The 15,091-nt window shown below is 34.3% G+C and overlaps 1 protein-coding gene and 1 non-coding gene across 2 annotated transcripts; one reads left to right on the top strand and one right to left on the bottom strand.

The window, feature by feature from the left end:
- Window positions 1-344: 344 nt before the first annotated feature.
- LOC142605430 (small nucleolar RNA R71) lies at window positions 345-453 on the bottom strand. Its single transcript, XR_012839051.1, has one exon. It is a non-coding gene; the product is annotated as a small nucleolar RNA R71 (small nucleolar RNA).
- Window positions 454-10,765: 10,312 nt separating this feature from the next.
- LOC142642484 (L-type lectin-domain containing receptor kinase IX.1-like) lies at window positions 10,766-12,724 on the top strand. Its single transcript, XM_075816842.1, has one exon. It carries the CDS (start codon window positions 10,784-10,786, stop codon window positions 12,722-12,724), a length of 1,941 nt encoding a protein of 646 aa, XP_075672957.1. The 5' UTR covers window positions 10,766-10,783.
- The last annotated feature ends 2,367 nt before the right edge of the window (window positions 12,725-15,091 follow it).

Consider the following 15,091-nt stretch of genomic DNA (forward strand, 5'->3'; position numbering starts at 1 on the left):
GGAGTTGTTCTCACCCATAACCACCAACCCTCCATCTTGCATAGTATTGCCTGCAACAACTGCTGCACATTTTGAGTTAAAGCCACAGATAATCCATCTTCTGCCTACTTTTCATGGATTGGATAGAGAAGATCCTTATATGCATGTGAAGGATTTTCTTGAGATTTGTGCTACTTGTAAGTTCCAGAATTTCACTGATGACTCTATTCACTTGTGTTTATTCCCTTTTTCCTTGAAGGATAAGGCCAAAGCATGACTTAATTCTTTGTCACCTGGATCTATCACTTCATGGGAACTATTGGTCACAAAATTCCCTTCTAAATTTTTTCCAATGGCCAAGACCAATGCTTTGAGGAGAGAAATTGCAGATTTTTATCAGGATGAACAAGAGAAATTTTATGAGAGTTGGGAGAGATTTAAGGACTTGATCTTAAAGTGTCCCCATCATGGTTTTGAAACATGGAGACTAGTACAATATTTTTATAATGGTTTGACTCAAGCAAATCGTAACATGATTGAGTCCATGAATGGTGGTGGATTTTTGAGTCTTGTAGATGATGAGGCATACAAATTTCTTGAGAATTTTTCTGAAAGTTCACAACAATGGGATTTTTCCAACCGTAAAGAGAGATCTGCCCTTGGAATTAAGAAAAGAGAATTGTATGAAGTTAGTGAAGATTTAGACATAAAAGCTAGGTTGGACAATCTCACTCGTAAGGTTGAGGCTTTAGCTTTAGGTAGAGGGATGAATTCTGTCAATCAAGTTCAAAGTGAAACGTGCTCTATTTGTGCAAGTCCTATGCATACAACACAAATGTGTCCCTCTGCAGTTGGGTACCCTGATTTTTATACTGAGCAAGCAAATTCACTGAATAATTATGGAAAACCATTTGCTAGTCTATTTTCAGAGACATACAATCCAAATTGGAGGAACCATCCTAATTTCTCATGGAGGCAAAATTAGCCTCCCACAAATGTAGGTGGACAACAAGTGCATCAACAAAGTCAATTTCGTCCACCTACTCAAGCATATCCTCCCATTCCTCAATCAACACCTCAGTTTGTAGCACCACTAAGACAACAATCATCTTTGGAGGAGTCTCTCAAAACTTTCATGCAATCAACTAGTCAAGCCATTCAAGAGATGAAAAGTTCCACCCATTTGAATACTCAAGCTATTTCAAAGTTGGAAAATCAAGTTGGCTAGTTAGCAACCCAAGTTGGAGAGAGGGAAAAAGGAAAGTTTCCTAGTCAACCTATACCTAACCCAAAAGGACAGTATGCTATCAATGGTTCTTCTAGTTCTACTCATGGACAAGAACATGTTCAGTCTATTACTACCCTTAGGTCTGGTAAGCAAGTTGATAATCAAGTGAAAATGCCAGAAGTGGAGGATGATGAAAATATTGTGTTAAAGGAAAAAGGTACTCATAGTTCACATGATGATCATGGAGAAAAGAAGGACAACCCACCCTCCATTCCAATTCAGGATCTTAGTTCTCCCCTTGATAAGAGGTTTGTTCCTAAAGCTCCATTTCCTCAAAAGTTAATCAGTCCTCAGAAAAGTGCACAATTTGGAGACATTTTAGAGGTTTTTAAGCAAGTGCAAATAAACATTCCATTTGTTGATGCAATTCAGCAAGTTCCTGCTTATGCCAAGTTTCTAAAAGATCTTGTGACAATAAAGAGAAAGACAAATGTCCCTAAAAAGGCATTTTTGACAGAGCAAGTCAGTTCAATTATTCAGAATAAATATCCAGTGAAATGTAAGGACCTAGGATCTCCTACAATTTCATGCAAGATTGGGGATCGCCTCATTGAGCGAGCTTTGCTAGATTTGGGGGCAAGTGTGAACTTAATGCCATATTCAGTTTATTTACAGCTAGGTTTGGGGGAGTTAAAACCAACAACCATGACACTTCAATTAGCTGATAGGTCTATGAAAATCCCTAGAGGTATTGTTGAGGATGTGCTGATTAAGGTGGATGCATTCTATTTTTCTGTTGATTTTGTTGTGTTAGACACTGAGCCTGCTCTAAATGCCAATACACAAATCCATGTCATTTTGGGTCGCCCTTTCTTAGCCACATCCAATGCTTTGATCAATTGTCAAAGTGGTGTGATGAAGATTTCTTTTGGAAATATGACTGTTGAGCTTAATATCTTTGACATAAGTAAGCAAGTACCAGATAATGAGAATATATGTGAGGTTAACATGATTGGGAACCTAGTCCATGATAATCTTATACAATCAAGCTGTGAGGATCCCCTAAAGGATTGCTTAACCCTTTTTGATTGCAATTCGGATATTGAAAAATCAATTGAGGAAGTCAATGTATTGTTGGATTTTGTTCATCTCTTAAGTACTGATAACTGGCAGCCAAAAGTGGTCCCTTTTCCACTTTCTTCATCCCCACTCCCATCTATTGTAGAACCACCAAAGTTGGATAACTTTTGGAAACACCACTTCATAAGTATACCTCAAGAACACAAGGAACCTATAGGTCGGAAAATTGTTGATATTAAGAGTATTAGTTCTTCTATGGTTATGCAAAGAATTCAGTTGGAAGACACTATAAAAACTTTCCAACATGTTTTTGATCCAGGTAAGTTACAATCTCATTGGACTAGTCCATTCATAATATGCATTATTTATCTCCATGGTGTTGTTGAGGGTTGGATGGTCCTGTTTATCAGGATTGATCTCTAGTTGTGTTGAATTTTTTTGCAAAAAAAAAAAAAAAAAATAATAATAATAATAATAATAAAAATCTTTTGCTTGTTTATTTTCTGTTTTTAGATTAATATTTGTGTTTATTTTCTTGTTTAGTTTTATTCTCTTTTGCTCTAGCTGATATTTGACAGAAATTAAAATTTATAACAATCAGTTTGATCAAGGTATGTCTCCTCCTTCTCCTTACCTTACTTGTTTCTACTTGGTTCTCATGTTGCCTATTAATTTTTTTTGCTCTCTTATCATTCAAGACATATATTTGAGAGTATCATTTTTAACATTGAGGACAATGTTTGGTTTAGGTTTGGGGGGGATGTATATAGATTTCTATCTTTTTGTTTTGTTTTGTTTAATTGTGTTAAAAAAAAAAAAACTTTTGCCTAGCTTGAGATCTATGTTTTGAGTTTGTTATACTACTCCTACTTAAATAATTTCAGTGCTTTCATGCTCAATTCAATGCACATGCACGTAGCCACTCAGACACAACTTGTTGTTGAAGGATAAAAATGATTAGAAAATCTTGATGATAACAATGTGGAGACTGTAACCCTTGTGAGTTTTGAGCCAATCATTATTTTTTTAGGGCTATTTATTGTTTCTAATCTTAAAGTTCATTTGGAAGTGCATAACATGTTTCCCTTGTTGTAGTCTCATTGTTCTTTCTTTTGGCCAAGAAAAAAAATCTAATTTTATGCCACACTTGAATCTTTTGAAGTCATTGATGTTGAATGAACTATACTAGTCTTTAAGAGATGAGATTAGGCCATTTTTGTGTACTTTGAGCCATATATGTGTTTTTTTTTTCTTTCTTGATACATTATCGCTAGTCACCCCGTTGAGCCTTTTAATTAGCCTTTCTTTCTTAAAGCCCTTATCCATAGTGTTTCAAGATAGAATTTGATCAGTTTGTTTCAATATGGTGGTTTGTGTGAGAATTTAAACAAGGAAGAAAAAAAAAAGTCAAAAGAAAAAAAAAATTCAAGAACAAGGAAAAAAAGAAGAAGAGGAAAAGTGTCAAAAAGAAGAAAATAAAAAGGGTTCTCATCAAATTTTGAGAAGTGAGATGTAAGCAAGGAGTACTACTTTGAAAAAGAAGAGTTGAAAAAAAAATGTTGAATGGAAATTTCAAAAAGTGTTGACATTCCAACTATCTTGAAAACACTTCTTATATTTACTTTCACCCATTTTTATTTCATTCCCTTTGCTTTTACCCTACATTACGTCCTAATAAAGTCCTTATTTGATCTTGAAGATTGTGTAGTTCAGATATTGATATGACTGAGAAGAAAAAGGTGTGGTAAAAATATTTTTGGCATCCTTTCATGAGACTACTTGTTCTTTCTTGATTAAGCGTTTTTCATGTGATTTATATGTGAGGTATTTGATTTTGCTTACATTATTCCGCTCACATATGTTGTTGAGAGTGTTACACCCCATTTCAGAGTGATTTCATTTGTTGAGTGATAACACCGGAAAGATTTGAGTTGAAGCATACTTTCAAATAGAGGTTCGAGTCAAGTTTATTCTAAAACTAAGAGTATGTTTGGGTTGGCTACCACTTTTCACTCACATTGAGTTTTGATGGCATGAGAAATTTCTTTAGCATTTGTAGTATTTTTGAACGTGAACTAATCCTCTTTGCAAAAGGAAATTGAAAAGAAAAAAAAATGTTTGATTTTCTTTGTTCTGTTTATTTTAGTATTCATTCTCAGAATTTTGTGAGTATATTCTCTGCAAACCCTCACGAGACTACAACTCGTCCACTAGTGTAAGCTAGGGGTTTAAAGGCTTGTTGCATACGCTAAATGCAATCGAAATTTCCAGCGAAAGTGGATTAGTTAGGATTTTCTTTTTCTTTGTTTTGTTTTACTCTTTATCAGTTTTGCTCGAGGACTAGCAAAATGTAGGTTTGGGGGTATTTGATGTGCATTGATAATAACTTAATTTTGCATATTTATATCATTGTTAGAAAGCATTATCATACTTATTTTGAGGTAATTCATGCATTTTATAGTTGGTTTTGGAATAATGGTGAATAATCAATTTTGTGCTTAATTAAATCTTATTGTGTGAATTTATCTTTTGTAGGAGAATGGAATTAAATAAGTGGATTTGTGCAAAGAAGAAAGCTAATGGACTTTACTTTTACAAGGGCTATGATGAAGTTAAAGAAGACCAACCTAATTAAATTTAAGTCCAATTGGAGTAGGGAATCAAATGAAATTTGCATCAAATCCAAGTTCAATTCGGATTAGGATTCCAGACTGCACATCAGTTAGTATTTTTTGCATAACTTTCGGCTCAGATGTCCAATCGAGATGATTCAAGTTGGGCTGGAAATTTAACTTAAAGGGATACAACTTTGTAGTTTACCAAAAGTCCTAATTCTGACGTTAAATGGGCCAAAATTGTCGGTTAAGTGAAGCCTAAAAATCTGGAATTTTCTCCAAACGGGAATTCAACTTGTAATAGGATTCCTTGACCTATTTAAAGGCTCTTTAGGACAAAATTCAGAGGAGGCCAGTGCTAGGACTAAGGGCTGAATATAGAGAGTGCGGCTACTTCTTTGGTTTTCTTCCATGACAGTTAATTTTATTTTATTTGTCTAGTTTAATGTTTAGTATTTTATTCTTGTGTTTTATTTTAATTACTATGAGTAGCTAAATTTATAATTAGGGTTGAGGATGAAACCTTGTTAAGGATTATCAATAATATTTATGTGATTTGATTTTTTCCACAATAGTTGTTCTTTAATGATTTAAATTGTTCTTGCTTCATATCAATTGACTGAGATGAGATTCTAGATATGAGTTCAATCATGTTTTTCTTATGATTTAGGATTTGTCTTAATTAATTGAATGCTTAGTTTATTAATTCTTGATTATAAAATTGGATATCGCTTGTGATTTATCTGTTAATGGATACAATTTATGATCTGATTTTTAGAATTGGATATATCTTGTGATTTGTTTGGTTATAGATACAATTGATGATTTGATTTTATACTTAAGAAGCGAAGAAGAACATGCTTTTGATTTTTAAAATAAGGATTTTAATGAGAATATTTTCCATGATAGCAAGATTGATTTCTAGATTATCATGTAGTGAGTTGAGAAAAATTAATGATCATAAATATATGCTGATATGATTTACAAGGCGGATTCCAAAACCTTAATTCCTTTCCCTTGATTGTTTGCATCTTTTTATTGCTTTATATCTTTTGCTTAGTTTAACTATTTGCTTAGTTTATTTAATTTCAAAACAACCAATTTTTATTAAACTAGATTATGATTAATTTTCTTAAGATTTGATTAATTTTCCTACGTTCATTCAAGTCCCTGTGGGTTCGACCTCGTTCTTGTCAAACTATACTTCGGTACGGTTCGTACACTTGCGAGTATTTTAAAATTTCACAACACTTCTTTCTCCTTTACTAGCTTCTTGCACTTCCAGTTTCAATTTGTTCTTGTCCTTTACTAACTTCTTTCTCCTTTACTCATATAATTGGTATCAGAGCTTGTGCCTCGTGACCAGTTTCATCCTTCTTTGATCAGTATACTTTGATTATTGTCCTGATTAGTATGCTCTGTGATTTACAGTTGCCACAATAAGTGGATCCTCTGTATTTATCACATCAGAATACCGGATTTGATAATCAAGTAGAACACTAAGAGGTTGTTCTTAAAGTTTCAAAGAACCTATTTTTTCTGAGTCATCTTGTGGACGTGTGAGCCTAAAAGTGACGTTTTAGTCCTGTCAGATCTTAGGAAAACAGTTCTTCTTTTTGGAAACTATCATGGCTAGTTCATCCTCAGCAGTTACAGATACCATTACAACTACGTGTGATCTTTCCCTTTGTAAATCCACTGCAAATAGACTAGATTACTTTATGAAATCTCCCATGTACCTGAAGATAGTAAAATTCTTATTACTGATTTTCCTATTGTAAATTTTTACACTGTTTTTGAAAAACCTCAAAATACCTTCAAAAAATCCATAAAAAAGTTTTTAAGTCATTTTCATCCTTCTAGTGTAAAAGAATATGTCCAAACTTCTAAGTTTGACCAGTTTAACATTCCAGCTAATGAAAAAGAAAATTTTATTACTCTTGCCCTTCCCCGAGAGTTTGTAATTTCATGGGAAAAATAAGGATATACTCACCTCCATTTCAGTGCAGTAAGACTGTCACTCACCTTTCATGGCAGAAAAGGACTCCCTATAGCTTCTAGAATTTCTCTTCTTGATTCTAAATTTTTAGAATACCATAATGCAGTTATAGGAACCGTCCAAACCACCCTCAATGTGGGAACAGTCTTTGTCACCCTTTTTCCCAATTTTAACATGTCTCTTAAAGACCCTCACCTTTGTGATGCTCTTAAATTCCAAGTCAAAATAACAGGAGCTTCACAAGTGCATGATACTTTTGCAGCCACACTCCATTATCAGCTTGCCTACAGACTCCAAAATCATGCTTTTGACATAGCTATACCAGAGATAGCCCAGTCTAATGATGCTCTTTTAATCCAAGTCGACCCAGGCATGACGCCTATCTGCACATTTGTTCCAAGACAGTTGAATAAAGAGCAGATGACAAAACTCTTTCCAGAATCATGGATTACAAAATATGAGAATCTTCATCAGGCGGCCCAGCTAATCCAGTCCAACACTCCTTTCTTCATCAAAAAACAAAATGGTGAAGTTGAAGTTAGGTTTTTGGCAGCCACACCAGAGAAAGAAGAAGTGATAGTCTTTCCTACTCAAATGGCTATGATCCAGCTAGTTTCATATGAAGGTCTTGAGGGCCTTCAAATCAAAGCATTTCGAGAAGATGGAAAACCTTGCTATAAAGGAAAATCATCCTCTGGCCATATATGATGGGATGTTTGTGACTGTGCTGATTGTCAAGAAGAAGAATGTTGAAGAAAAGCAGAAAAGGCGAAAGAAAAAGTCTTCCCAGCAGCTTCTTAAAGAAAGATATGAGGCAAGAGATCCAGAAGTTGACCTCCTTAGAGAGCCCTCTAGAAAGTTTGATTACTATGTTCTCTATCCTCGAACCAGAAAGCAAAAAACTCCATCCATTTCCTCATGCAGAGAAAATCATGATAAAAACCAACAGAACCAGAAACCACCATTAATTCCATATTACCAGAAAGTCCTCCCCCAAATACCAAAAGGTCAACTCAAGCCTACCAGTCAAACCCATACACAAAAGATCTTACCTTGTTATATGTTTGACCATGCTTCACTCTCCTATTCACAAAATTTTCCTCCTCTTCAAAGTTTTGACCATCTACAAGCCAACATCAAACATGTTTGGAAAATCAAAAACCCTGTTGGAACCAATCCAGATGGAACCAAAAAACAAGTATCTTCAGCTGAAGTAGCTCTAAACTGGCAGGCAGAAAATGTTGTTGCACAAAACCAGGTTCTTTCAAAGATCCTTGATAATCAACAAAAGATGACTGAAGCAGTAACTCATACCTTCTCATCTTCAAATTCTCTTATTGAAGATTTGAAGAAAAAAATACAGTTAGTTGAACAAAGAATTGGCAACGATTGCCTCTGCAGTAAAAGATTTGTCTGTCTCCTTTCCCCTCATTGGGCAAAAAGAAAAAGAAAGAAAACAGTTGTTGATGCAACTTTAGTCTATGGAGAGTTCACAAAAGGTGGCTACCCAAGCTCTTCTAATGCAAGTCTACATGCCCTATCAACCTCGTCAATCATTGTATAAAGATCTGTCCATACCTTTAACCTCACCATTCTCCCCAATCTCCCCCTACCAGAACCTCCAACCACTAACCATGACACATCCTGCTCATAATCCTTTTAAACCAAGTGGAATTTTTCCCAGCATAATAAGCCCAACACCACTCCAACTGGAATCTCAAACCAGACCACAAAATGAACCTCCTCTCATCAAAAAGGACAAAGAGCCATTATACCAACCACCAGATCCAACTATCGGTGCTTCTTCAAGACCCCCAGATATGAACATGTTGGCCATAAACTTTGATCCTCCAAACGCGATTTCATCATTTCTTAAAACTCTAACTCTTCAAGAATCAACAGAACCTTTTGTCCTCCCAGTCATTGATGACACAGGTCTAGACTCGTCTGGCCTTGAATTAGACGGAGTATTTATGACAGATCCAAAGGTAGAAGAAGAAGATGATGTCCTTCATCCTGAACAACCTTCACAACCTCCACCACCACCAATATTTCCTCCACCACCTTTCATATATATATATATATATATATATATATATATATATATATATATATATCTTCCTATTAGTTTCATGCTCAATCTACAATATTGTTTATTCTTTGGGGAGAACACTTGAACTAAAGGTCCAAAACCATCAAATTTTTTGTAGCACTCTTTATTTGAAAGACTCAATTCTTATTTTCTCTTTAAACAAAGAATACATTATTTATTTAATAAGTAATAAGCTTTCCTTTCAAACCAAGGAAACCCCACAAAATTACCAAATTAATTCTCCATTATTAAATTTTTTTAAAAAAAACTCAATCAACTATTCAAGTCATAATAAGAAATTGAGGTAATTTAGAATTTTAGATAGGGGGTATATATATAAAGAATAAGGAATGTTAGTGCATCTGCTTTCTTGTCCTATTTCAGTTTGGTGTTAATTATCTATCAATTTACGCTGCCAGATCCAGATGGTAGTGACGCACGTCCCGCACCTCATCTTGAGCAATTTATTATATATATATATATATATATATATATATATATATATATATATATATATATATATTCCAATTTTAATTTAACAGAATAAGCAATTGAGACTTGAGACTTGAAGAGTGAGACAAATAAGAAGCCTTGGCAATTTATGGGTTTATGTTAATTTAATTTTATTCTATTCGTCGATGTTGGGGTTTACCGTACTAACTTGGAAGCCCCTTGTTTACATCTTCAAGCCCAATCATATCCTATCCCCATAACTTTTCATACTTTTTAATATCTTCATGATCCCTCCTCACTAGTTTCTTCTCTCACCTAACTCCATTTCAACTTTCTAGCTAAATTATTTTACTCTAACGGATCACAAAGAGTACCGTAGTTCAACTAACAACTCCTAATATTTCTAATGGAGGCTTTCATGATTTACATCCCCACTCTTTTAACTAATTATCAAATTTTGAAAAACAAAATCTAGTATATCATGCATGAGAGCTCACACGTAAAGCCTAGCTTAGTGAAATGACTAAAGTGACCACACCAATGAACTCTTTAGGTCAACTATGATTGGAACAAAGAGTAATTATTCGCGTTCTCTTCTCTTACATTCATGATAAGCTACATTAATTAAATATTTATGATAGGTACACCATAAATATGAGAGGAGTAGAGACACTTCAGAATTACTATAAGTTTCCTATAATGATCACTGTGCATCCTTAGAGCGATAAATACTTCACAAGTTTAAGTGCTCGTATGGTGTGGAAGGGTAAGGGTCGGGATTCAAGTCTTTAGGAGAGAGTTTTAGACACATATACATTTAGATTAGGTTAAAGTAGAATTTTTATCTATATATATAAAAGTTCCCTATTACAATCCTATATTCAAAACTTCCAATAATTTAATTTAGAGTAACATTATTACAACCACATACTATTTAATAATATTTTTACAAATTGTTGATGTAGTTAATTTTTACTAGTTCTCATTTGAACTAACTATTAATATTATTTTTTATTTATCAATAATTATTTACTACATTAATAATTTACTAAAAATATTGTAAAATAATTTACTTAGAGTTTTCATTTATTCTTGAATGAAACTACTCTCGTGCATGAGGCTGGGCACCAACTACCTCCGTTTCAGCGTGCTAGATGCCACCTAACTGATGGCAATTTTTTTTTTACGTAGCAAGTTTATAGAATTTCTTTGCTTGTCGTTTTCTAATTTCCGAAAATATTGTTTACCCACTACAAGATACTGGACTTAGGAACGTTGACTAAAACGCCTACGCTAACACCACTCCAAAGCTCCTGTGTACGACCAAAGTTTCAATCATGGTCCTCAACATCAAGCATTTCCTATCTCCACAGTTTTTCATCCTCTTTTATCTCTTTATGATCACCAATTTCTTCACTCTACTAACCCCATTTACATTTACAAGTGCGCTATCCTTCAACTTCACTAGTTTTAGTAAAGACAACACTGACATAACATATGAGAGTGCTTACTCTGAAAACCAAGCCATCCAACTCACAGCCAGCGACCTCACAGAACCGTTGCAAGGTCGAGCCACATATTCCAAGCCCTTGCAATTGCGGGACAATGCCACCGGAAAGCTTACGGATTTCACTACCCATTTTACCTTTTCCATTAATTCACTGAGTCAAACTGTATATGGAGACGGGATGACCTTCTTTATCGTACCCAACGGTTCAAAGGTTCCCACGGATGCAAAAGGTGGCGCCTTGGGCCTTACTAGCCTTAACCAGGTTTTAAACACAAACAATAATCGTTTTGTTGCAGTGGAGTTCGATATCTTTACGAACCAATGGGATCTACCTGGGGAACATGTAGGTATTGATATCAACTCTTTGAAATCTAAAGCTAATGTGTCGTGGTCTAGTAATATTGCTATTCGGGAAGGAAAAATAAATGAAGCTTGGATTAATTACAACTCCAGTTCAAATGATTTGTATGTTGCTTTCACTGGTTTTGGAGACAATATTAATGTAAGGCAATCTCTTTCTGTAAATGTTAATTTGATAGATTTCCTGCCTGATTGGGTTACTTTTGGATTCTCAGCCGCAACGGGAAGTGCTTATGCTATACATACTATTTATTCTTGGGATTTTAGTTCGAGTTTGGAAATAGTAGGTTTAAGCCCCAATTCAGCCTCTGGCCAGGGGAAAGATAACAAGTTGGGGTTTGTTTTTGTTGTGGTGTTTAGTACTGTAGTTGGATTCTTTTTTGTTGTATTGATTCTGTTTGTCTCGTGGAAGAGGTATAAGAGTGACAATAATGATGTTGAAGAATTCCCAAGGGGAAGAGCACCTCGAAAGTTCTCATATGATGAATTGGCTCGTGCGACAAATAATTTCAACGATGAACAAATATTGGGTCGAGGAGGATTCGGCGTGGTATATAGAGGATCTTTAATGGACCCAAACTCCTCTGTTTCTGTTAAGAAGATATCTGAGGAGTCTAGGCAGGGAGTAAACGAGTTTGCATCAGAAATAAATGTTATTAGTCGACTAAGACATCGGAATTTGGTGGAACTCATTGGTTGGTGCCACGAAAGAAGAAAAGAGCTCCTGCTTGTTTATGATTTCATGCCGAATGGAAGTTTGGATTCACATCTTCATGGAGAAGGAATCTTGACATGGGAAAGAAGGTACAAGATTGTAAGGAACTTGGCCTCGGCCTTGCTTTACTTGCATGAAGGATGGGAACATTGCGTGTTGCATAGGGATATCACATCGAGCAACATTATGCTTGATTCAAACTTCAATGCTAAACTTGGAGATTTTGGGTTGGCTAGGCTTGTGGACCATGCCATAGGGTCACGACCTACTAGATTAGCAGGCATCTGGGGCTATATGGATCCTACATGTGTGATAAGGGCTGATAAGAAATCGGATGTCTACAGTTTTGGAATTGTTGCGTTAGAGATAGCTACTGGAAGAAGACCAATTGACGGAAGTGTCCCACAAGACTTGTTGCCGTGGGTTCAAGAGCTCCATATAAGAGGAGAGGTTCTTGGAGCAGCTGACCAAAGGTTGGGTGGATCTTTTGTTGGGCAAGAGATGGAGTGCTTGTTAATTGTAGGGCTCTGGTGTTTTCACTCCGATCATGATCGTAGGCCACCTTCGATGTTGCGAGCAATTCAAGTGCTCAATCTAGATGTTCCACTGCCTGATCTTCTCCCATTAGAAACGTCCAGGTCAACAGAGAATGAAACTATAATATCCAATGGTGCTACTAGCTCGATGGGATAACAAAACTGAAAGTGAAGCTATAGCTACAACACCAATTCCCCAAGGTTTAAACCATTTTGTGTTGCTTCTCCTTCGCGAGGCTTTAGTTATAATTTAAACTTGTTTTGTTTTGTTTTGTATTTCTTTTGAGAGACAAACTTGTTTTGTTTAAAATAAATGTGAGTAAATGTGAGTATGAAATAAAGGTGAGTAATTTACTGAAGTTATGTAATTAAGATAATTGATTTTGAGGTTGTATGGTGTAATATATTTATATAATTTTGTAACATGAGTGAAGCAAATAAAAATGTACAAGTGTTATTATCTTTCTCTTCCTCTACCTTTTAGCTTTTAATTTTTTAAGTGTTTTCTTCTAAAAAAAATATGTGAGTTTTTGAAAGTGTACATTTTTCATCATCTAAGCGTAAGTTGACTAGAGATATATTTAATAAGTTGGGCTTTCTTATTGATCGATTGGGCATTCCATCATATACTTTTTATCACCATTTTATTTGTCATATTAGATTTCTACGTGAATATGGCCTTTATATAATATGTGTCTGTTTGGCATTAGCTTATAAGCTTAGTTTTTAACTATTATATACAGTTTTTTAAAACTTTACTTTTTCTCACATTTTTTTTTTTTTTTTTTTGCATTTTCAAATTTTTTCAAGGTACAAATTTACTTGTAGTACACTTTCAGCAAAACGTTTTCACCAAAAAGCTAGATAAGATATTCTCAAATGGACACTACAAACGTAAACCAACTAGTAGTCCTAAATTTGACAATTGTGATGGACTGGACACCATATCTTAACATTTGAAAGATAGATAAATATCTGTCAAGAGTCATGTACTTTAATTAGTTAGCACTTAGTGTTTATAATTTATTTAGGGTTCAAATCCCCCCGGTGTTTATTGAGGTTTACGTCCATATAAAATAGGAATGGGTTACAAAATGTATGTAACCCTTCATTTGTGTAACCATGCATTTGGGTAATTAACTAATGCGATGTATTTAATTAACTAATGCAAATAAAGAATGAACTCTCTAGTTCATAGGGCATGGATGTTATGTGTCTTGCTCTAGTAGCAAACACCACCATGAACAACAAGTATGTGAGTCATGACGACATGAATTACAACGTGGAAAGCCGGCCGCAGGAAAGATTCTAGAGGTATCATTACAATAGTTTTTGTCGCCTGCAATGCTCAACCCATGGTTACAAATATTCCATATATACATGTTTCACTTTTTAAGGAATGACAAAAATCAAACTGCAATTGACATTCTTACAAGTATTCACATCAGTTCCGCTAAACTTGCATAAGCCCTTAAATTTGGCCAATGAACTCAAAAAATCGCCAACATCAACCCATGTATTTATTATGCAAAGTAAGATTTTACTATAGTGTTTATCTAAATTTTATGAGGTACTATAGCTTATGCAATATCTATATATATATATATATATATGCTTTACCCAAAGGGAAAGTGAACTTTAGCTGTGCATGAAAGAGAAACAATTAAAAAAATAAAAAATATTTTAATGAAATTGAGTATTTAATAAATAAATAAATAAATATAAACATGAGTATTTTGAGAAATGATTAGTTAAAATAGAAAAAATAAATTTTTATAAGATTGAGTTTTCCCCACTATGATTAAATTGGGCAGATGAGGATTTAAGTCAAACTTTTTTAACATTAGTATTTTTATTTTAACTCAAATCCAATGGCTGAGGAGAAAAACATGGTTTTAAAAACCGGACTGAACCGGCCAGTTCAACAAGAACCGACATATATCCGATCTGGTCAAGAATAAAAACTAAAAAATAGTAAAAAACCGAAAATAATCAAGAACCGGCCGATTCAACCATAAAAACCGGGAACTGGTATGGTTGAACCGGTTATTGACTGGTTGTGTTGAAAACTAAAATTACATTGTTTTTCAAAAAGTTAGATTTTTTTTTCCCTTCAAATCCAACCTAAAACCCATAAAAATGATGATCCAAAACTGTGAGAAGGAAAAAGAAAAACTCAATAAAAAGAGAGATAAAAAAATAAAGATTAAAATGTGATTCTTGATTGTTTTTTAGGTAAAATTTAGTTCTATGACTTCTATCGCAAAAGAAAAAAAAAATAGACCTTAATTTTTTTTATAATTGATCCCAAAATTTTTTGAACGAATCCATAAAAAAAACTTAAAAAAAATTTAAATTCTTACAAATACACCAACCCAAAAAAGAATACAAGATAATAAGGGACCTAATGACCCCAATAAAATGTATTCATTTACAAGTCCCTAATACCCAGTATAAAAGGAAAAAAGAAATGGAAAAGTAAAAACCTAGATGTCTCTTATCTTATGGTTGCTAAGCACACCGG

The sequence above is a fragment of the Castanea sativa genome, chromosome 7 (assembly GCF_040712315.1).
Source record: "Castanea sativa cultivar Marrone di Chiusa Pesio chromosome 7, ASM4071231v1".
Lineage (NCBI taxonomy): Eukaryota > Viridiplantae > Streptophyta > Magnoliopsida > Fagales > Fagaceae > Castanea > Castanea sativa.